The 25,555-nt window shown below is 29.3% G+C and overlaps 1 protein-coding gene across 1 annotated transcript in view; it reads right to left on the bottom strand.

The window, feature by feature from the left end:
* Nucleotides 1-1,902: 1,902 nt before the first annotated feature.
* Nucleotides 1,903-25,555, bottom strand: part of LOC126735115 (mitogen-activated protein kinase kinase kinase 13) — a 41,982-nt gene continuing 18,329 nt past the window's right edge. The window contains exons 3-10 of the mRNA XM_050439043.1: nt 17,393-17,598; nt 16,663-17,041; nt 16,385-16,608; nt 11,024-11,397; nt 10,760-10,969; nt 10,321-10,705; nt 9,938-10,265; nt 1,903-7,256 (exon numbers count right to left, since the gene is read on the bottom strand). Of these exons, the coding sequence (XP_050295000.1) occupies nt 6,914-7,256; nt 9,938-10,265; nt 10,321-10,705; nt 10,760-10,969; nt 11,024-11,397; nt 16,385-16,608; nt 16,663-17,041; nt 17,393-17,598 (2,449 nt within the window). The 3' untranslated portion in view covers nt 1,903-6,913. The remainder of the gene's footprint in view (nt 7,257-9,937; nt 10,266-10,320; nt 10,706-10,759; nt 10,970-11,023; nt 11,398-16,384; nt 16,609-16,662; nt 17,042-17,392; nt 17,599-25,555) is intronic.

Here is a 25,555-nt window from a genome sequence, read left to right as displayed (position 1 = left end):
ATTGAGGTTAGTCTCTACAATGCTATTCAGGCTTAGCAATTCTTGACGAAGAGTTGCTAAGGGTATTGTGTCTTCACGATTATCATTGCTTTGGCTTTCGAAAATATTTTTCCAACACTTTTTAATGGTTGCTAATTCTAATTTATTCCATGCTGGTGATAAGTTTAAAATAGCATCCCTGAGGTTGTATTGTTTGATAATAACATTTTGTTCACGTTATAGAGGCGAGATATTTTTGGCGTTCACGTTTTAAAATAGGCTGAATACCAATTAGGCTGTTCACGTTTAGGGATGTTCACGTTACGGGACGTTCACGTTATCGAGACTCTACTGTAATGATATTTGAACCTATTAAGGGAATATTTATTTTCAATCTAAATTTACCACATTTAATGAATAGATTTACTTAAAATGAAAACTAAATTCTAAATATTCCAAAATTGTTAATTATACATTCATGTAGTTTATATACAATATAGGAAAAATTGAACAAAGCCAAAATTAAACGAATAATCATTAAAAGTCAAGCAAAAACAGCCATTCAGTTTATTCATTTCCTTACTAGCTCAGAGATTATAAGAGAATAAGATAATTCTGAGCTTTGGATAAGGATTGTAGAAAACCGCTTTTCGAGCATTCAATAGCATTGAGTTCAATTAGAAGTTATAAGGAAATTATAAGGTTTTCTTGTATATATTAGGAAAAAGCTCCAGCTTTACTACCAATTAATAAAGGGAATCTCAATTCTTTTCAAGCAAGTTCAGACAATGAACAAAATAAAACAAATTCAATTAATATAACTGAGTATATTTGACACAATCAGTATAGCCAAAAATACAAATATCAATGAATTAAGGACAGAAAAATGGAATGTTAACTATAAGTACAATCGCGACGATAAAAAATCGCCAAATAACTAAAAACTAACAATAAAAGTCACCAGTCATTCTTACAATCTAAACAGTTGTTTTTTGTACATTAATCGCTAAATATAAAATAAAATTTGTACAAAATTAAAATTTAAAAAAAAAATAATATGTATGTAAATAAAAATTTAAAGCCTTCTCGTACCACATTAAAATGTGGATTTTAAGACGGAATGTTGCATAGTAATCACAAAATAAAAATGTTTGTCAATTATCGTAGTAGTTTTTAACGACACAACAATTTGTTTATTAAATTTTAAATCAAAAGCCAGTAAACAGGCCACTTAACAATAATAATTACAAGAATATAATTGGGAGATTCTCAATATCTCAAAAATTTCTATCGATTATAGCAAAATATCATTTCTAATCTGTCACTTTCTAAAAAAGCTTATATTTGTATTTTTAAGGCCTTGTTTTGTATACTAACAATATATTTTATTTGCTTAAATATACCTGAAAATTATAAAGGATAATCTAACAAATATTATAGGCAGCTTAATCTGATACTCCTCTAAAACTCTTTTAACGTTAAATGCAAGTATTGCATAGGTTTTAAATTGCACAAACAATAATATAGATTATACAATAACATATTTTGTAATTCAATTTTGTCGTAAACATGTTACAAATATTACAAAAAACGTTTTATTTTTTTTTAACACCTGATCCAAATTGCGATGTTTGAAGTTTTGTTTAGGTAATATTTAAAATAAATTTATATGGACAATACAATAATAGTTATAACTTAGAGATGGGAAGATAAATATGGGAGGCATATATATAAAATATATAAAAATAAAATGACGGTGATTTGGTTGATTTTTGATTTTTGTGGAAGTGGAAATTTGCATTAATAAATATTTAGGAATACGTCCTAAAAAATTATAAAAATTTTAAATTTCAACCCATATTTATCACATTTTCTATAAAATACAGTAAAAACTATTAAATATTTAGGGCATAAAAATGAAAACGTCAAAATTTTGATCAATTTAGGCATTTTTACTTTACGGTGTAGATTTCTTTGGTAGAGATTTCCATAGTTTTCTAAGTGAGAAACTAAAAAAAATAACTTGACATATTTATAAAATAATTATTTATGTAAATTTGTAATAAATTGCTTAAAAATGGTTAGAATGGTACTCTACGTGTAGGGTTTAATATATAGGGTGTCAAAAAAACTTCTACAATTTACATAAAAATTAAAAGAAAAAAATTCAATAGTTTGTATATGTATTCCCTTATCAGTTTTTATACTTCTTTCATTGTCTGTATTTATTTAAATTTAACTTTTGTATTTTTTAAAAGTTTATCCCATCATAAGAATTCTTTCAAGTCTTATATTTTTTTGTTATATCAACTAAGGGTTATTATGCAGGTTCTTCAATTTTCAATAAAAAAAATAAAAATAAAAAAATACAATAAAAAGAATTCTATTACAGAAGAATTCAACTGCCTAGAATAAGAAACATAGTTAAAAAATCTGTAAAAAAATTTTCAAAGTTCTATGCTGTCTACTTTTGATGAGCATTTCCTTTTTTACAAATTTCTTTCAGGAAGTTAAGTTCTTCATTAATTTCTTTCAAAAAATTGAATTCTCTCAGCAAGTTAAATTTTTTATCGATTTCTTCCAGAAAATTAAAAATATTCTTTGATTTCTTCCAGGAAGTTGAATTCTTCTAGAAATTCTTCGAGGCAATTGAATTTTCTTTCAATTTTTTTACCTCATTCTAAAAAATTTGAATTTTTCTTATATTTCTTCCAGACAGGTGAAGAACGTTGGTTTCTTCCAGGCTTCAAATTTAAACCTTTCCAAAGATGAAATCAAAAAGATAATAAACTGCCTAGAAAAATACAATTATTTAAAGAATCTGCATAGAAATTTTTAAATATTTATTTTCTCTTCTTTTTTGACTTTTGACCACCTCAAGAACCTAAATTCTACACTGATTTCTATCAAGAAATTTAAATCTTCTTGGATTTCCTCCAGGCAGTTGATTTTTTTTACTGCCTGAAATTTCCTTTTAATATTTAAAGGTATTTAAATCTTTTCAAGACTTCTAAAGGCTTCGACTATCTGGAATTTTCTTTAATTATTTAAAATATTTAAAGTCACATTTTATGACTTTTAAATACTTCAATTATCTGGAATTTGCTTTAAAATATTTAAGTCACATTCTAAAACTTTTATTGAAGTTAAATTCATTGTCAGGCAGTTGAAACCATTATAATGGCAGTCTTTCACAGTAGTTGAAACTTTCAGGAAATTTTGGAAAAATATTATTTTTAATATTTTTAATAAGGTTTCAACTCCCTAGAATTTTATTGTGAAATCTTAAGCATTTGAAGTCACATGTCAAGACTATTATAGTAAAACTCTTTCAAGGAGTTGAAATTTCTAGTTTAAGGTAGTCAAAGTGATTTTCAGACACTTGAAACCATTATAGTTAAACTCTTTCAAAAAGTTCAAATTTTTAGAATATTTTGAGAAAAAAAATATTTTATTATTTTAAATAAGGTTTCAACTACCTGGACTTCTTTTCTTAATTTCAAGCATTTGAAGTCATATCTTAAAGTCATATCTTAAGACTTTTAAGGGGTTACTTGGAATATCATTTTAAGCATTTAATATCACTTGTCAAGACTTCTAAGGCAGTTAAATTCATTTTCAGACAGTTAAAACCATTATAGTAAAAGTCTTTAGAAAAGGTGAAACTTTCAGAATGTTTTGGAAAAAAAATATTTTATTTTATTATTATTAAGGTTTCAACTGTGTGAACTTTCTTTCTTCATTTTAAGCATTTAAAGTCACATATCAAGATTTTTAAGGCAGTTAAAGTCATTGTCAGACAGTTAAAACCATTATAGTAATTATAAAACTTTCAAGTTGTTTCAAGTTTCAATTATAGTTGAAATTCTCAGGATATTTTGGAAAAAAGTTATTTTCTTATTATTATTATTATTAAGGTTTCAATTTACTTGCCTTTCTTTCCTAATTTCAAGCATATAAAGTTACATTTGAAGATTTTAAAGGAAGTTAAAGGCAGTTGAAACCACTATAGTAAAAATTTTTCAAGTAGTGAAATTTTTAGGATATTTAGAAAAAAATTGATTTTATTATTTTAAGGTTTCAACTGCCTGGAATTTTCTTATAACATTTCATGCATCTGTAGTTACATTTCAAGACTTCTAAAGGCTTCAACTCTCTGGAATTTTCTTTCAAAATTTCAAGATTTTGAAGTCAGATTTCAAGACTTCAAAGATTCAATTGCCGGGAATTTTCGTATAAAGTTTCAATAATTTCAAGTCATCTTTCAAGATTTCTCAAAGCTTTAGCTTCGAATTGTTTTTAGGTCTTTAAGGTCGAAATATAAAAATAATTAAACTGCCTGGAAGAATGTGAATAGGAATTGAACTTGCTCGAAGAAATCAAGGAAAAATTTGACTTCCTAAGAAATCAATTAAGAATCCAATCCTTAAACTTTATTTTCCTAAAAATTATGATTTAGGTTTGTCATGACTATTATATGAATAAAATTTACAAAAAAAAGCATTTAGAAATTAATTAATCATTTAATTTTTGGTGTCGAAATTTTAAAGGTAAAATACTCTCCAAGTAGAAAACAAAAAATATTTTGAAAAACTTGTGAAGCAAATTTAAAACTACTCAACAAAAAGGTAATAAGAAATGTATGAAAATAAACTCATAATATAACTCATATAAAACTATAAGATAGCAATGGGTTATTTCGTATTAATTTGAGAATTTATTTAAAACTCGGTAATAATGTTCCGGAGACTATTGACTTAAATTATTACATTTTAGGAAATGTTGAAAGTTTAAAAGTTATATAAGAAGAATTTTATATAATTTATTCATTGAACGTGGACTTAAAAATAATTTCAAGAATTTTGACGAAATCGTCTTATTTTTTCTCGAATATCTCCCGAACGTAGGTATTCGAAACTTCTGATATTAAAGGTCAATTTTATACATTTTTCACACTGTGTTACTACATATAATATGGTTAAATATATGCCTAAATTGGTCAAAATTTGCCCAAAATACTGGATAAAGAAGGATTTATTTGGATTAGAAACCAACCCATCTAGGTCCACCCTGGCTTCACCCAAGCCGCTCTAAATTGTATTTCTACTAAAAAATCACTCTATAAGTTCCAAATTGTCTACTGCACTGTCTTAAATACAAAAACTGAAAAAATCAATAAAACTTAACAACTTAAAACAGAACAAATCAAGTCAAAATCATAAAACTATAATCACATTCATAGGGCGGGGACATGAAGCATGAAACTGGCTTGGAAAAATCACAATATGAGTTTTCAAATACAGGGTGTCAATTTGAAAACTTTCAATGTAAATATCTCCGAAAATAAAAAAGTTAGAAAAGCGTAATTTGGTACAAAAGTTATACAGATACGGAAAACTACAACCACTATATTTTGGTTTTAGGATGTACCCGATGCATTCCAATATTTTAAATGGCATCACTCTTAGTGTGATATTTTAAATTAAAGGTCTTTTGGAGTATTATTCACCTGCATAATAATTTTTCCTAAATTTTATACAGGGTCAAAGAAAGGTATAAGTTAATTAAAGTAAACTCTGTTTTTTCAATTACTTTTTTATTTAATGAGATGCTCAAAAGGCTTTCCATTTTGGGCTAAACAAAAATAATAATATTTTTCAAACTCATTCTAAGAGCCTTCCCTTGGAATAGATGCACACTTTATAATAAATCCGTTGCCAAAGATAATCAAGTATTCTACGCTGAACTGTTTTTTTTTGTATACTACTGATCAATATATAATTTAAGGGTCAGGCTGTACTTAAAAAAATCAAAAGTAGCAATAATTTTTTTAATCCGATTAAAGAGTTTGTTTACTAAGTTGCAATGCAGGATTTAGGTCGTACCAGAAAGTAGATGTTTGGACCTAGTTTTAAAAAATATTTAACATTATATATCGTCTTGTGGCTTTTTACAGATTCACCTAAAAGTGTTGGCAAAATAAACAATCAGTTGAATGTTCATAGGAATAGGAACCTAAACGAAGATTTATTACATTTTTAACAACCTGGAGCAAGACTCCACTATGTTCTTTTTGTAATTCTTACATGATGCGTTTCCAGATTAGTGAAGTCGGCGAAGAGGTCCAATGGAATAGCCGGCGAGATCACCAGATCTAACACCCCTCGACCTTTTTCTCTGGGGTCACTTACTGTTGTGTTTAAAACGCAACCATCTTTACTCGATGATATTCGGTGACAGAATGTGTATCTATTCCAAGAGAAGTACTTCGAAATGTAATAAATGAGCGCGAAAATAGATTATACTTTTGTTTAGCCCAAAATGGAGTTAGAAAATAAAACTTCATAAAAAGAGAGTTTTTTTTAACTTATACGTTTCTTTGACCCTGTAATAAATTTAAGAGAGAAATTCTTGTGAAGGTAAATACTACTCCAAAAGACCTTTAATTTTAATTATCACAAAAGGGGTGAAAATTTAAAAAAGGTTAAAATTTTGGGATTGAGATGTATTGGGCCCAAAAAGTGACTCATTCTATAACCAAAATATGGTAATTGCAGTTCTCTTTATCTGTATAACATTTGTACCAAATTGCGCCTTTTTAGGTTCAAAAATATTTATATTGAAAGTGTTCAAACTGACACTCTGTATTAAAATGCATCAGATCAAGGTCCTGTGACAATTTGTAAATTTTCCATCCATATTTTATTAATCTTGCTTAAGCCCCTTCCCACATCTAATATCTCTAGAACAAATACTGTTAACGAACTTGACACTTTTTCGAAAATTCACTCATAATCAAAGAAAATTCCGGTAAAAATATTGCTTTGTTTGGAAGAATTCCCTCTAAAAAAAACCCTCACCAAAAGTAAGTGTTCAGTTCGTAACCAGCATCTAAAAAAAAATCTCCTTAAGGCAACCACCATTATTCACCACCTCACACCTCATTCTTAGCCACCGCACTACTAAACCCAATCTGAGTGACCACCGAAGCCATCGTGTTCTCCTCCGAATCCGAGTCGGAAGTATCCGAGTTGGGCCGCTTAATCGCCACAACTCGCCCGTGACTCTGCGGCGAGTTGCGCGTGCTCGCGTTCGTGTGTACTCGCGGCACGATCGGCGAACTTCGGCTACGCTCGCCGGAGTTCGACTCGAGCGTCGACGATTTGCTCGAGGGCGAGATCGAGTACTCGGAGGTGTTGCCCTCGTCCGAGGGTAACTCGCGTTGTTGCTCGCATCGGTAGGAACGTCGGGGACGTCGGACTGGACGACGAGCCAAACTAAAGTCGAGACAAAAAATTCCATTTAGTGTTCAAGTGAGGAAAATAGTGAGTAAGCGGTGCGTGAATTTATAATTAAAAGTGTATAGGGGTTGTATGTAAGAAACGTGTTCATGAATATGTGAAAAAATATATATAGACAGAAGCTTTAAGGTAACCAACTTGATGGTTTCAGGCACGTACCATCTGCTTCTATGACTTATTATATTTACGTAAAAAATTGCATATATTATCCTTAGAAATAAGAAAAGGAAGAAAGATGAAAAGTAACATAAGAAGAGAGAATCAAAAAAGAACCAAGAAAGAAGAAGAAAGTAAGTAAGATGAAGAAATCTAGGCTTTCTGGTTAGTAATAAAACACCTGCAGTGAAACATAAAAGGAGAAGCAGATATGGCAGACAGAAATAAAAATAATACAGAAAGAGAAGAAAGATAATAGAGAGATGTAAATCTATGAGCATTCAAGATATTAATTAAAAAATGAATAACGAACGAAACAAGAATCTGATAGGCAGACTGGTCTTCTAGTCTGGAAATACCTTCTCTACTCATATTTATTTTACCGTGGCATATGGAAAATGGCAGAGAAAAAGAACACTAAAAAAACAAAATACAATAAAATGAAGAAAATTAAAATAATCTATTAAAAGAAGAAGGATGAAAAGATGCTGATTTTATAAATGTAGATAAAATGTATATCACATAATACCTAGAGTATCTCACTGATACTCTAGGTATTATGTGATATACATTTTGGGAGATACCCCAAGTACCTTATGGAAAATCAGAAACATTAAGGTCTTTTAGTATACAAAATAAATACCTCCTCTACTTCTATCTATTCTCTGACTATAAATAAAAAATTATAAAAAGAAAGAGGATAAGGATAAGGAGATAAAAATTTGTGCCTCCAAAAGTCTGCCTTGAAAAAACTAATAAAAAATTAAACAATAAACGAAAAAATAAAAGAAATATGCAATTAAAAACAATACTGAAAATAAAAGGAAAATAATAATAATAAGAACAAGAGAAAAATACCGGTAAATAAAGGTAAAATTGTAACAACATTAATGAAATACCCTTAGAATTTCAAATATCCTGAGTCTGAGTGTCAGATAGAGAGAATAGGCAAAAAATTCAGATATTATGAGTTTATATGTATTATCTCTTTTCACCTATATATTATATAAGATTAAAATTAAGAACCCAGATTGAACAAAAGCATAAAGAAGAGAAAAACTATAAAAGAAGAAGGCAAAGATGAGAAATCTAATCATGAGAAGATTAGAATAAAATGTATTAATAAATAAATAAATAAATAAATAAATAAGAGGATTTAGTAAATTCATTTACTGAAAAGAGTAAGGGATAACTGAACTTTAGCTGTCCCTTACTCTTTAAGCTGCTATAACTAGGATGAAAATCTAAATAAAAAATGATGAAAAAAGGGGAAAACAAATTATGAGGAAGATAAATTAAGTCTTTTATTTATTAAAGTAAGAGAATGTAGTCAATTTAGTAATATCAAGAAAAAAGGAAAAGAAAGAAAAGTTGTAGAACAATAAAGAAAGAAAGAAAGAAAGACACTGTTTCTACTACTTAGGTCCAAGTCAAAATCTTAAGTAATGACCAAAAATAAAAAATATGAAAAATGCATAAAAAAATAAAAAAGTAAACGACAAAAGGTGGAAAAGAGGAATGTCGTTCAAATAAAGTATGTTTCTGTACTAAAGAAGAGGATGAGATGCACGTGTATATCAATAAGTGTGTTAAATAAAGACATCTTTCATTACCATCCAAAAACTGAAACGGTTCAGAAGAAAAAGAAACAGGATAAATTGAACACGACAAATTATCAGTACTAAAGCAGCGATGACAAGCTAAAGTTGACCAAACTTATGGCCTTATCAAGATAGCTCTAAAATAAATATAATACTTTATTGAAGAAAATAATACTGTGAAAAGAGAGAACATCAACGACAAGTCATGAATTATATTTTAACATTCCGTAAGAGTTTTTAGATAAGAGAGAACTAACAGGACACTTCAAATAATGTGGTTATTAAAGTAAGTGGCTTTATAGGAAGCGAAGAGGGAAATTGAGTTTTTGCAGACTGTACAAACGAGAAAGATATTAAAAAACAATTAAGAGATCAGAATATAAAGAGCAAAAAACATATGAGATTGAATCTCATCAGATTCATTTTAAAAATGCTAATCATCATTATCATTATGATCAAAAGAATAATGCAAACTTTCAATCTTCCTGACAATAGTGATCAGCTTCTTTAAATGTATTAGTAAATAAGATGAGGATTTTAAGATAGTACCATGGAAGAAATCTGATCCAAAGTAAAAATGATAAAAATGCTGACGAATTTCCAAAATCAGTTCCAAGAGAAGATTTATCAGCAAAGTTTTTTTGACGATTTTCTTGAGTTTTTGAATTTGATCAACGTTTTGATTTTTATAAGAACATCCTCAGGAAAATATTTTTTCCCGCATTCGTTTAATTTTTCTAAAATGTTGGTTACCTTACGCTTTTCACCACTCACACACAGACTATTTTTACCTCTGTTTTATCAGTTCCTTAACGGACTTGCTAAATACAAGAGAAAAAATTTTTTTAGCCAATACCTCTTTTTCATTTTACCGAAACAGGCTTATTAAAAAAATCTTACCTTCTCCTTCTCAACGACTGATTATAAATCTCTCCTTCTTCATCTGTAAAACTATCCTCGTTGGCAGCATCTTCGGTACTATCTCTATCCAAGACATCTCTGCTTTCACTCATCGTTCGTTTCCTTATAATCTCACCCAAATTATCAGCAATATTACCATTCTCTGCACTATAAATGGTCATCTCTGAGACTCTACGACTGATAGCTTCGAGATTCTCTTCGCTAGACACTTCTGGCGTATCGATGTTTCGATTCACGGTATCTTCAACTGTGTCAAAGATTATTGGGCTTGTAGATCGTGAGTCGAGCTTAGTTAGTATTGAGACACCTTAAAAATAATAACCTGAATATATGAAATATTTAATTTAAAAAGGAGATCTTACTAGGTTTCGCATGTGAAACGAAGTAATGAAGCTGTACACTATTGCCGTTATGCCCTTCATCGTCAGATCCAGCAGTGAACTCTTGTAAAATAACTTTTTGGGGGTAAACCGTAGGCCGAGCGGTATCAAAAGATGCTATGGTGTTACTGTAGCTTACTGTAGGGCTGCTTAAATCATTCTCACTTATATCCATGCAATCCGTTTGGGTTTCAGCATCTACAACGATCGAAGCTCTACAACTCGAAGCTCTGGACCCAAATCCGGAACTCCTAGGGGAACCTGAGTTGGTTCTGTGATGTCTTTTACGATAGGAACCAGTTGCCGAGGAGGTTTGAGTAGTAACCGTCTCTGATCCTGGATTTAAAGTAGCATACAGTGGTGCCTTCTGTAATATATAAGTAAGTTTATTGAGTGTTTATTGGTGCTTTATTAATTTTACATTTTGTGGACTATCTGGACTTGTTAAGCTACACTCTGGACTAGTTGGGGTGGTGCTTTGATTGTTCGTTCTGTTACGCCTATCGATCTTCTTCCAAGTGCCAAGAAATCGTCGCCTTCTATCGCCTTTTCGCTCTAACTGGTGCCCTACTGCGGTTTTGGCTCTTTCTCTTTGCATCATGCCGGTTAATTCGGCGCAAAGCTGATGAACCTAAGCATAATACAAAAATTATTATGAAAAATGAAACGCTTAAGTCAAACCAACCTGTTCCAACTTCCGATCATACAGCTCCCTAATATCCAAAATATGCTTAATCTCCATCTCTCTCCTTTTAATCAGCTGCTCTTCCTTCAAGTGATACTCGATCTTATGTTTTTGAAGCTGCTCGACGAATTGGGTTATTTGGGTCTTGATCTCGACCTTCCAAGTCTCCTGCGTTTTGAAGAACTGATCGTCTTTGAACTTGGCGAGGATTTCCACCGCGGCGATTTCCAAATGGTTGCTGATCAGCTTAAAGCTGGGTCGCTCTTTCGGGTTGTGTTTCCAACACATTTGAAGGATCAACTTGAAACCGTCCGGACAGGTTGATGGGATCGGAGGTTTCAGTTTGCCGCAACCCACTGAGTACATTATCGCACCTGTGGGGCGAATTATTAAATTTAGTATTCGAGTGAACTCAAGAGGTAAGTCGAAGTTATCCAAGCTTACTACTATGCAATCCACTACCAGGATGAGAAATGCAATTAACCTAACAGAATATAGCAAAGCGTAAGAATATTATCATATGAAAAAAGGACTTAGAAGACACCAGTAGAAATTGATGACATAATAAGGAAACTAAAAACTTACTTCAGTATCAAGACGATTTCCAGCAAGAAGATGAACAACCAGAACAATAATATTATCAATGACAAGAACAGCAACATACGCGGTATATACATAGAATAATAACCAACAGAAAGCAAGAGATCAATATTTTAGTAGGGTGAGAGAGAGACTTGACAATTCTTCAAAGGACATGGAAGATGAAATCAGCAATGCCTGCAATTGATGGTGTGCTAGACAAGTAAGAGCAAAGGCCGACCGACAATAATATATAGAGTATACCTGAAAAGAAATCCGTCAAAGAAAATCACCAGCAAGGATTGATGTAGCGTGAATGGTTAAAATAAAGTTGACACTTAAAGATCTGATAAACTACAAGGATCAACTTACACGAAAATTAAAACTAAAGAAGACCTCACCAAAATCACGAATGAACTAACAAAACAATAGAAGTAAAAAAATGAGTTCAACTCCAACAGACGGATGTCTTTCCGCCTTTTAGACTACAAAAAAAAAGGCAAAGATCAGTAGTGCTATAGATGGTAAGAAGATTAAAGAATGAGAAAGCAATTAAATGTTAAAGAGGTGGAAGATACAGAGTTTACAGCAGCAGATATAGCCGGGTGTATAAAGAGAACACAGAATTGAAAGATCTGGATCAGGGCCATGGTCTGGATGGAATCCATAATTTTAAATAAAGAAATTTCTATCAATATATTAATGCAAAATAGCCAATATCCACTTTTCGACTCTTTTTCCCACTGTGGAAAAAAAAGCCTTAAATTTCGACGAATTCGGACGAATATTGATTTATTCCAAGCATGGAATTTACATTTTCCCAACTGTGTGGAATAAATCAAGAAATAAAGAAACTGCATGAAAGAATGAAATTATTTAAAGGATCTGCATAAAATTGTAAAATTTTTATTTTGTCTCCTTTTTGACTTTTGACCACTTCAGGAAATTGAATTCTACATTGATTTCTTCTATAAAATTGAATTCTTTTTGGATTTCCTTTAAGCAGTTGAGTTTACGTTTCAATTTCTGTTGCATTTCTTTCAATTTCTTTAGTCGACATTTAAGAACAATTCAATTGCTTTGAAGGATCTAAAGGAGAATTTAACATTTTAGGAAGAAATCAATCAAGAATCTTTTCACTAGACTTTAGTTCAAAAAACTTACGATTTATGGCATTTTATGAAAAAAATCAACAAAAAAAAATACCCATTACCTCGATCTATTACACTATTTTAACTATAACTCTTACTGTTTTTGTTTGACAATATTTGCATTTAGATGGTATTTTCAAATTTCTCTTTGGTGTTGAAATCCCGAAAGATAAAATAATCCCCAAAAAGATAAAATTGGAATTCTTTGAAAGAAAATTTTTACTAATGCCTTGGATTCTTTAAATATATATACTTTTTTCCAACCCAAGTTTTTTTATTTTTGAAATTTGAGTTTTTTGAATATGATTTCTTTTGTTTTTGATGCAATTGTAAAAGAATTGAACTGTCTAAGAAAAATTGAAGAGCACATCAATTATCAGGAACTTTTTTTTATATATGTTCTTTGTGTAAATTGAAGATGTTTGTTATTAAACGAACAGAATAGAGAATAAATTTACTGCAGATGAATTCAACTGCCTGGAAGAATAAAATTATTTAAAGAATATCTACATAGAAATTTTCAAATTTTGTTATGTTATGTCTACTTTTTAATTTTCGACTATTTGAAGGAGTTGAATTCTACATTGAATTTTTCCAAGAAATTAAAATCTTCTTACATTTCTTTCAGGTAGTCTAATTTAGTTGTCAATCTTTTTCAGGCAGTTGAATTTTTGTACAATTTCTCGGTCGAAATCCAAGAATAATTGATGAAAGAAATCAAAGAGAAATTCTCAGAAAATACCTAAAAAAATATTTCCTGCAAGAAATGATTAAAAAATTTAAAATTACGTTTGTCTTTAGTAAGGAAACTTACTCATCTCTTTCTATTATGCTTAGAATCTATTATAGATAGAAAAGAAATGTATTGCAGAAGGATTTAAATGCCTGGAAGAATAAAATGAATGGAAGAAGTTCTATTTGGTCAATTTATGATGAGCACTTCCTTCATCGCAAATTTCTTCAAGAAAATAAAACTCTTTGTTGGTTTCTTCCAGGACGTTGAATTCTTGTTGGATTTATTTCAGGCAATTGAATTGTTCTGCAGTTTTTTATACGCTGGTAAAAAAAATTAATTTTTCTTTTAGACTAGGAGTTTAAAAGATTCTACGACAAGAGCAATAAGGATGTAAAAGAGATTTTCTTGAAAACAACAGATTACCATCGATGTAGTGATTTTTGAACAACTCTAAAGGAGATATCAAAATCTAAATGTTTGCTACATAGATTAGGCCAAGGCCAATGATTCAATACCTCATGATTGGCTCATTAAAGTTTTGGATATATAGAAGATTGACCCAAAAATAAGAGAAATCCTTAAGTATCTTACATCAGAAGTATGCTCTCTGCATATCTGTTAAAAATATGCTAGAAATATTGCACTTGGTACATTTGTGGGATATTTTTTAGGCATATTGCAATATATTTTGTCAAATGAGATATGTCTGGGAAATTCCTAGTAGATAGATAAAAATCAATTTTTTACTTGCTTAGGTTTTCCCAAATATTCAAAAAAATTCCCAGGGAATTTAAATAATTTTCATTTTATTCCAGGCATTTGTCGTGACTTTTGAATGTCTCTGAAGAATTTAACGTGATTTTTTACGTTTTCCAGTTATTTGCTTAGCGTAATTTTTTAGACTTTTTCGGGATTTAAAATAATTTTTTCATAAATCGCTGGAAAAAAACACAAAACTACATTAAATATCTTAAAATAATAATTACATAATGTGAAATTCCTAGCAATTAAAATAAAATTTTTAACCTTTTCCGGTTTACAAAAAACCAAAATTACAAAAAATATATAAAAGAAATTAAAAAAACTCGAAAAAAATTAATGTTTTCCAGAAAACCTAAATAATTTCTTATTTTATTTAGATATTTTTTTTAAGGAATTGTAAGTGATTTTTTATATATTCCAGGTATTTGGTCGGTACTATTGTTTTACATTTTCTAGAAATGAAAAAAAAAGTCCTTAAATCTTTGTAAAATGTGCCTTTAAAAATTAACAGAATAACGAAAAATTCCAAGAAGATAAAAAATAATTTTGTACTTTCTCGAGTTTTCAAAAATCCAAAATTATCAAAAAAACTATTAAGCAAATTAGGCAAACTGAAATAAAACCATGTTTTCCAGAAATGAAAAAAAATATTTTTTTTAGGCGTTTATCGAAAGTTGTTTTTATGGCTTCAAGAAACTTTAGGTAATTTTCGGATATTTTACATTACATTTGATCCTATTTTGCTACATGTTTCAGGAATTTAAAATAATTATTCATTAACTCCAGATATCTAATTATTATATTCATATCTTCCAGAAATATCTCATATCACTTGGCATATGCCAAGCTCACCATAAAACATGAGCCAGCAATATATTTCTATCTTCTTTAATATATAAAAGGCATATCTATTGCGTACGTATATTTAATTCCTATGTCTGCAATATTTTTTTATCTTTTAAGATACATCCTGGCATACCTAATTATTTATACAGGGTGGTCAATTTAAAGTTTCAGAAGTCATAAAGGTTGGAAAAGCTTAAATCACCATATTTTTGTCGTCCCCAAGCATCTTTACCCTAATATTTTTAAATAGTATATTAAGTGAAAAAATTAAATATATATATTATTAAATGTAGAGATTACTTCCATAAAAGAAATGTTAAAAATTAAATTCATACCTAACTAAAATTAAAAAAAAGAATAATTTATTTTAAATTTAACTTTAAACGTATGCTACTAGCATGCTTCACAGAAATGAAAATTAAATATTCTCTGCATATCTGTTAAGCATATGCTAGGAATATTGCTTTTGCATATACGATACTTGACATATTTGTGGGATATTCCAGACATATTGCTTAATATATTTTCTTGGATATATTTCATGCATTGAAAGATCGTATCCAATATCTAAAACGTTGTTTGGTATTGTATCTAAAAAATAAATGTTAAGTCTGGTGTTCCTCAAGGTTTCCACTTTGGGCCTATTTTATTTTTATTCTTTATTGATGATATTTTCTATGTCTAAGTTTTTGTTGTATGCAGATGACTTAATGGTATATTAAGTTATAAATTCTATTACTGACTGTTTCATTGTACAAAATGAAATTTCAGATTTACAGATTGTTGGAAGGATACCTAAGAAATAAAATGTTTTTACTTATAGCTTAATCCGTAGCATCTTACATGGTCTCTTTTTTATAATTGCTATATTGATCTTTTAGAAAATGTGCCACACAAGTTTGTAAAATATCTATTATTTAAGTTTAGATTTCTATATATAAAGGTACCTACCCAGATATGTTCGTTTGCAACTTGTTGGTTTAGAATCTTTAAAGCAACGAAAGGAAAAAGAAATGCCTCTCCACATCTTTAAATTGTTGAATGACCTTATTGATTATTTACTACTTTTATCTGATATACTATTCAATATATGCTCTAGATCAATACGTTTAAAGCGCTTCTTTAATGAGAATTATTACAGAACCAATTATGGTCGTCAAAGCTTTCTTGACAGACTTGTGAAATCTTATAACTCAATGATAAATAAATATAGTGAGGAGATTTCAAAGAAAGGATAAAGGTTCGATGATAATAATAATAATTTTATTAATTTATCAGTTAATTTACCTTGTTCCATTCCATCATAAGGCACCTCACAAGTTAACAGTTCCCAGAGTACAACCCCAAAAGACCAAATATCGACTTTTTCACTACACGCCAGTTCCTGGATAGCCTCTGGTGCCATCCAGGCCACTGTGCCGGCAAAAGTCATTTTCTCGCTCACTCCACTCCACGTTCTGGAGGTGCCAAAGTCGCTGATTTTGATAATTTCACCATCTCCAATTAAGACACTGAAATCGTATAAATTATAGTTGTAAAATCGACAGTTTTTATGAATTAGTTACTTAGGACTCTTAAGATCTCTATGAATGATTTTATGCATATGCAAGTAGTGCATGCCGCTGGCGATCTGTTTGGCCCACGTGACCACCCTGTTGGTCGTGACCGCGTTCTTTTGTTTCTTGAGCAAATTGAAGAGAGACCCATAAGGGCAGAACTCCATGATGATGCAAAAACAGGGCTCTTGGGTGCATATTCCATTGAATTTCACTATATTTGGATGGTTGAGTTTTCTCAGGTTGATGATGTCGGTGTCCTTGAGCTCGGCGACTTTCTTGATGGCCACCAGGGTGTTGTGGAGGTAGCCGGAGAACACCGCGCCCTGCCCACCGGAACTGATAAATTGCAAATCGGTGATTTTTTCAAACGGGATTTCCCAGTCGTCTGTAAAAGGTGAAACGTTTATTTATTTATTGGGAAATAACGTGGGGAAATCGATATTTTCCTTATATAGTTTTCTTGCTAGATTTTATATACCCTGAGATCTGGCAGTTTTTCCTTTTTTCTTTTGCTATTTGGGATCATTTTTTTTTATTATTTTTGTGATATAGAAAAAGAGTGGAAAAGTTCAATATTTATTGTCATCATTCGTGTTTAGAAGGAATTTAAAAATATTATAATAGATCCTTGAAATAAATTATTATTTATTAGGAATATTTGACAGAAGATTCCACAACATATTTTTGGATAAAAAAAACAAGGATAATTCATTGAATAGTGTTATTTTGGTATTACCTTGTGCATTTTTACTATCGACCACCCCTTTGCTAATAATACCGAGTACTGGCCTAAGACAACCGAAAATTCCGTTCATCCAACCCTGTTTTAGGTCATAGGCGTTCGGTTGTGGGGTGTCTGGAGAACTGTCCTGCACCACTGGTGGAATATTCACTATTGAAGACTCTGCTAGTTTATGTAGCTCGTCTTCTAATCTATTTAGGCTGGAAAAGAAAAAAAAAAGTTAAATATTGTTTTTTTCTTGAATTATTAGAAAAATCGTTTTTACCAATAATTTTAGAGAATATTGAAATAATCAAAGATAATGTGTGAGGTTAATGATAATTTTATTGTATTTAAATATTTCTTAGAAAAAATTGCATACTATACTGCAGGAATTATCCATGTGCTTTAAGCATCATATTATATTTTAAAGATAAGCTAATGTATTAAGATAACATTGTTTAAATAAATATTTTTTTCTTAAAATTTCACTTCGTGTCTGATTTTAGGATAAATTCCTAATAATACAATTTAACAAGGGGTTTTAAAAAAAAAAAAATACATGGAGATATAGACCTCGCAAATAATAAATAATGAAACATTCCTCTGGAATCAAACGAATATGTCTCAAGAACTAAACAGAGAAAAATTAAAATATTAAATCTCCTAATAAAATAACTGGATACTTATTATAGGATATTTTTTTTAAATATTAATCAAAAGATGGTTGAAAATTCAAATATAGATTCTCCTAGTAAACTAGTAAATATGGACATATGGAAATATGGAAATAAGTATGAGAATTGAAACATAACATCTCGAAATAAAATAATTTGATACTTATTATAGGATATATTTTTAAATGCTTATGGAAATATGGACATATGAAAATAAGTTTGCAAATTGAAATATAAAATTGTAGGGTTTTATTTTTCTACTCCTTATGTTCACTAAAGCTCCATTGATATTTCATTAATTTCAATAATTACATTAATAATTTCAGTCAACTTCTTTTATTCATAATTCTTTAAATTCACACTGTCAATGACATATTACCACTGTAACGCATCACTCTGCTGGTTTAATTATCCATGCTTTCTGTTGACGGTCCGTCACTTTTCTGATTGGTCTTAATTATTTTTTTCTCTGATTGGCTGATATTGACAGCTCAGGCGAGATGTGGGGTCATTACTGATTTAGTTGGTACTGATCCATTTTTCGAGGACTTGTTCCGTGTCGCAGGTAGGAGCACACGTAAAAGGCCGGTTTTTTATTTCCGAAGTTTGTGAAGCAGGAAGTGGCCAATATGGTTTGTAATTTATAGGGTCAAGTGGTGTAAAAATGAGACATTTTATAAAACTTTTAATTTTTAAACCATTTCCTTTTTGAAATAAATGTTCAAAAAATGATCATACTATGTAGATTTCTATGCTGAATATCATAGAAATGACAAATTCAAGGAAATCGTTATGGGTGTTAAGAAAAAAAATAAAACTCCTGTCTCATAATTTACCTGCCATTTTGGGCAAATATGAGACAGGGGGTGGGTAAAAAAGATACATGGCAATTTCAGACATTATGATGTTGTCCATGGTATCGAGCAATTATGAGGTACCCTGGTTGAAAAATGAAACAACATTTTGTACGATTTTTCTCAGATTTATTTAAAAAATGCAATAAAAACTGGAAAATAATTTAAAAAAAAAAAACATTTTTTTTGGGTCATTTTTACCCCATACTAAAAACCTTTAATAAGAAATACATAAATATGTAAAAACAGTTCAATCAAACTCAAGTCGCAGTTTGATAATAAAATAAAAATAAAAAACAGAAAATAAATTCTAGATAGGTACATCAAAAATATTACCTAAATAAATAAAAAAACTCCAAATACTCTGCATGTAGTTATAGTTAAACGATTTAGTTAAGATTATATTTATTTATAGCGATAGAAAACACAAATTTCTGTGAAACTCTGGCAGTACCTCCATGGGTTATTGGAGGAGGTAGTTTCATTACTACGTCATCCTTTGGTACTTCATATTTTCCAGGTATTTGAGGAAATATGAATTTTTCCCATAGATTCTACTAGCGCAACGTAATGCATTTTTTTTTATTTTGGTACAAAACTTAATCAAAACATAGTCGCCAATATTATGTCACTATTTGTATTAAATTCCTCGGCTGCATAATCTTATATCTTCTTATTATAATAATCTTTTTCTTCCTCTTTTATGAGTTCGTCTAATGTCATATTTTCAATGTCGCTTTCTTCTTGGTAAGTTACACTTTCATCATCTGAAGAGGACTCGGCCACTTTTGTCAATTTTTTCTTTGGTTCTTTTTTCTTCTTTTGTGACACTTCTTTTTCCCTAATACTATCTAAATATTCGGCGCTAGTTAAAACAGCACAACTGGAATTAACTTTTCTCCTTCGCTTTATTTCAGGATTTGTTTTGTTTATCTTATTTAGCAAAATATTCTCGAATGAAGTGGACGAAGACGGTTGTGGCTCAACATTATTATCTTAAAATGTTTTAGTGTCATTAGTCTCGTTTGTTGTTTCTTTTTCAATTATTTTCTGTTCGCTATTGTTTACATTGTTTGCTACAACCTCATCATTTTCCTTGTCTTTAGGTTTTAGAATATTTAGACTCTATTACGTCCTTTTTTCGTCTCATTAAAATAATTTTTAGTGGCAAAAAATTGACTGTCTTATTTTTACCCAAAATCTTCGGTGTCTCATTTTTACACCACTTGACCCTAGTCCTTAATCTTGTTCCTTTAGGGAACCGTTTAATTCATAATTCTGGTGCAGGATGCCCAAGATTTTGATGGATAGAGAATGAAACGTAGCAAGGTGAGTGTGTCACATTTTTAACGCCATTCATTTTTTATGGACAGTAAATACAATGGCAACCGTTGTTTTAGGTTTTTTTTTTAGTTTTCCTCTTTATTCTTCTTCAATTGTTGATGGCTGCAGGCTTTTGATTTCCCCGGGTAATTGCTAAAAGCGGTGGAGCTGGAGCTAGAGTTAGAACTAGTATTAGAGATTCCCAGTCCCGATAGCTGAGCTACAAATCGCTAGCCGTTCATTTCTTGGAGGAATATACAGGCCAGTTTATTCCATTTATTTAAATATTCCTAACCATAGATTTGCCTCACTTATTTAAATTTTTATTAATATACCTTTAATTTCAATTTATTGCTACAAATATTTAATCAATATCATAATTTAATACGTCAATTTCTTATCTATAATTTTAGTTATTTTTTGTTCAGTATTTTTCAGTACCTTTTTTGGTAGTTAAGTAGATATAACTCAGTTAAGGCTGATACGCCTTAGGTAAAAAGGTTCATGAACTTTCCCCTGCGTAATACAACTATATACTAAAAATGTTATTAATTGCAATTTATTTTTCAAGTGCTGAAATCTACCTAGTAGTGAAATCATAATTTATATGTTACTTTTGTCAAATTTATTTTAATCATATCAACATTATTCATACTTTAATTCATAGCAAATTATTTAAATTTGCCAGATTAGAACATGACGAGGTGTGTACATATCTTTGATGTAAATATAATTTGGTTGTATTGTTGAGATTTTTTTGCCTCTTTAAATTTACCTTATCCAGGGTCATTTATTTGTTAATTGAAATCTATATACCAAGTCTTTTTCTTAGTTTTCTTTCATTTATAAAAAAAAACTAAGTGGCGCCCTCTTATTTAATTGTTATAATCAAGTTTATATTTTTTAATAGCCAGTCATAAGTGAACCTTCGAACAAACCCAAGCCTCCAATAATTCTGAGCTACCGTCTGCAAACTCTTGGCAAAATAGTAACACTATAAAGTTAACGCCGCAAAATCTCGTAATAAAAAAATTTGATACTTATTATAAGATATATTTTTAAATGCTTATGGAAATATGGTTGAAAATTGGAATATAAGTTCTCATTCATAATAAAATTATTGGAAGCAAGTTGTAGGATTTTCTTTAAATACACATTAAAATATGAACACATGAAAATGAGATTGAAAATTGAAATATAATTTTTTTTAATAAAATTATTGGATACCCATTACCATCAATCATCATTTCATGCACCAAAATTTAAAGTAAATTTAAAAGTCCTCAATTCCTTTTCTGGCTGTATCTCAGGAATGATCAGAGGTAGAGGGTTTAAAATTGAAATATAAAATATTTTCAATAAATTTATTAGATACCCATGTATCTACTATCTTTTTTTTTTAAGATACATGCCAATACAAATTTTCAATATTAAAAATAATATTAAAATGAAATTCGATCAATTTGTCATGTTTTAAGACCAATAACAATTAAAGGGTTGGAAATTAGAATAAAGATCCTTCCAATGAAATTATCTTCAGGTTTCAAAAAATTAAGGGTAATCAAAGTGATAAAAAGTAAGCTATGAAAGATATGTAATATAAAAAGATAAACAAAAGATATTCAATGAAATAAAAAATTAATTATTGATTTTTTTAACAAATGAACATTTTTAAATTTTAAATATTTACTTGCATTGTCTTTCTTCGATTAAAAAAATTAGCTTTATGAGATGTTAGAAGGGAAAGTAACTCGAAGATCCTCCCAGCAGTTAAAGGCAACATGACCCTAACATGGTAGGAGATCCAGAGACATATGACCTGAAGATTTTAAGCCTTGGATAAAGGACAACCATTCAGAGAAGAAACTACCCAAAAGTCATAAGAAACTTTGGGTTATTTCTAGTCGTAAACTCAAAAATTCCTTTACAACCCATAACCAGTTAAAAGAATTCTTCCGCATCATTTTCTTCACAAGGAAATATGGTTTATTCTTTCATTGGAAATTCGTAGAGCTGCATCATTCTCTTAACATTAAACCGAAACATACATTAATCAGTTTCAGCATTTTGCCTTTGTACCACAATGTTTATATGTTAACACAAACTAAATCCTTGGGTTCGTTATGTAAATGATACCTTTAAAATTCGGACCAAAATAGAGGAAAAACTTTTACCAACAATTTACTTTACGAGGAAGACCATGAAGGATTATATTCAAGAATATAGATGATACCTTAGGAACGTCTGTTTACCGTTGTAATACAGATATATCTAAATTTCCTATTAAGCCATTTTTTTACGAGAAAAAATAGAATTATCAGAACATCATACAACAAAAATATATATGACACAATTATAAATCTTCTTTAAGTAAAAAAAATACGCAATATTTGGGGAAAAACTAAAAACTTCTCAGGAGTCAAATTTTTCAATTTATAATTTTTCCAGTATTGGATACACATTTTAGTGTTTTTTTCTAAGACAATTATGCATTAAAAATATGGATTTCCAAAATTTAAATAAAAAATTAAAAATTCCTATATCAAGAAGATCATTTTTCTCATCTCTTATAAGTTAAAAAAAAACAGTATAAAATTAACCATAAACCTTGCAATATAATTTGCAGGCCCATACAGTAAATGTTTATTACGTCGCTCTCGTACCCGTAATATCACTTAAAAAGAAATTTTTTTAAACTCAAGGTAATCGTGTAAAGTACCAGTTTTCATACTATAAATAAATAAATAAAATATTGTTAATAACGTTTATAGCAGCCTGAAATATCCTAATGGTAAGATAAGAGAACAAAGGTCTGTGTGCGTTGCACAATATTTAAAAGTTTGATTGGTTGCAATTTGGTTGTAACGAACCTAAAATGCTCTCTATAGTTAATAGTTTAAATAATTGTTGTTGATAAGTTTATCAATAAAATATTGTTGTTTTTTCATAACACTTTCACGGAAAAAAATGGTAAATAATATTCGTATAAATGTTTTTCCATTTCAGTCTGATGAATCTTAAACAAATGTAATAAAATATTGCTTTTCAAAAATGTGGCCTTTATGCCAATTTATATGCAAAATATTTTGTTTGGCATAAACGCAAACCATTGTACCATATTTGTTTATTGCAAATGACTACCGTTTTCACTCGTCTTAAAATGTTTTACTATAAAGTTTTTTGATTTTAAATTACTATATAAAAATTACATAGTTTGCCATAGTTACGTAATATTGTGTATTTTATAAATATCACTTACGCTTCTCAAATTGTACATCAGGTTTTTTTTTGTATTTTTTCAGAAAATGTACCATTAACGAACGCGTTAGAGCTTATACGGTATTAAAATAAAGATATTCCAAGTCCTTGATGAAGTCTCTATTTTCGCAGCATCTTTGGAAGAAGATATAATAATAGTGGACAAAATACATGTTGGAAATAGCCCAAAAGTTATTGTATAAAAATTATAGAGTGCTGAAACTTGTCATAAAATTTCCTCTCTAGAAATTTCCTGTAGGTATTCCGAGTTTTAATAAATCTTCAAGTTAGGATCGAATCTAATTTCACTACGGATGAAGAGTATATACCTAGTAAAATTAACGAAAATTCCAGCAGTTTGGAAACTGAAAAACAAAGCTTGACAAAATAAGAAACGGTTATGAATATTTTATCCAAGGAAATAATAAAGAAGAATGCAATGATTTTCTGGGACATAAATGAAGACGAGACAAATATGTGGTTAAAGACAAATAAGACCTCAGCAAAATTAATTGAGAATTTAAAATCATTTTGAGGTTTATTAAGGCATATTAATTATATTCCAAAATTTAAAATTAATGCAATATTCTCCTGGGCATTTAAAAATATTTTGAATTAAATTTCCTGTATTTAAAATAATTTTTTAATTTAGATCCAAGAATTGAAGCAATTTGCAAATAAATTTTAAAAATTTAAAGCCACTTTTGCACTCTTTAAGACGTTGAAAGTAATATCCAATTTCATTCAAATTTTTTTAATTTGATTCCAAGAATTTCAATTAAATTTGAGATTCTTGCAGTATTTTAAAATAATTTTTAATTTAATTTTAGGCATTTCAAGTAATTTTCAAATACATTCCAGAAACTTAAATTTAATTTAACCTTTCTCCAGGCTTTCGGAATGTTTTTTAATTTAATTCTAGACCATTAAAATAATAGTTTTAGGTATTTTAAGTAATTTTTAATTTGATTTCAGAATTTTAAATTTAATTTCAGATTCTTCCAGGCTTTTTTGATATTTTTTTAGTTTGACTCTAGGAATTTCCAATTAAATTTCAAAAGTTTAAAGCCGTTTTAAGAAACTCCTAGGCATTTGAAGACATTTAAAATTTGACTACAGAATATTAAATTCATTTTAATTTGATTCGTCGAGGCACATGAAATAATGTTCAATTAAATTCCAAAAAATTCAATTGATTTTGAGGTTCTTCTTGATTTATTTCGATTTTAGGAATTTAAAGTAATTTTGAACTACTTACTCCAGGGCATTTAAAGCAATGTTTAATTAAATTCTAAAACTTTGAAGCCACTTTCTGAAATTTTTTCCAGGTATTTGAACTAATTTTTCAATCTTAAGTATTTAATTAAATTCTAGAAGTTTAAAGCATTTTGACATTTTAGCCATTAAAAGTCATTTTCAAATTAATTCCAGGCATTTGAAATATTTTTCAATTAAATTCCAAAAATTTAAAGCCATTTTAAAACTCTTTAAGGCACTTAAAGTAATTTTAATTTTGATAGCAGGAATTGTAACTATTTAATTAAACTCTAGCTAAAAGTTTAAAGCCATTTTGATACTCTTTTAGGTATTTGAAGTCATTTTCAATATGATTACACAAATTAAAAATCATTTTGAAATTCTTCCAGTTATTTGAAATAATTTTAAATTTAATTTCAGGCATTGAAAATAGTTGTCGATTAAATTCTTAAAATTTAAAGCCATTTTAAAACTCATTAAGGCACTTGAAGTAATTTTCAATTTGATAGCAGGAATTGTAACTATTTAATTAAACTCTAGGAGTTTAAAGCCATTTTGACACTTTTTTTAGATATTTGAAGTCATTTTAAACATGATTACAGAAGTTTTAAGCCATTTTGAGATTCTTTGAGTCATTAGCAATACCTTTCAATTTAATTTCAGGCATTTCAAATATTTGTCAATTAAATTCCAAAAATTTAAGGCCATTTTAAAATTCTTCTAAGCACTTGAAGTATTTTTTTAATTTGATAGCAGAAATTTTAACTATTTAATTAAACTCTAGAAGTTTAAAGCCATTTTGACACTCT

The sequence above is a fragment of the Anthonomus grandis genome, chromosome 4 (genome assembly GCF_022605725.1).
Source record: "Anthonomus grandis grandis chromosome 4, icAntGran1.3, whole genome shotgun sequence".
Classification (NCBI taxonomy): domain Eukaryota; kingdom Metazoa; phylum Arthropoda; class Insecta; order Coleoptera; family Curculionidae; genus Anthonomus; species Anthonomus grandis.
The sequence above is the reverse complement of the archived record's forward strand: the minus strand, read 5'-3'. Positions and strand labels throughout refer to the sequence as shown.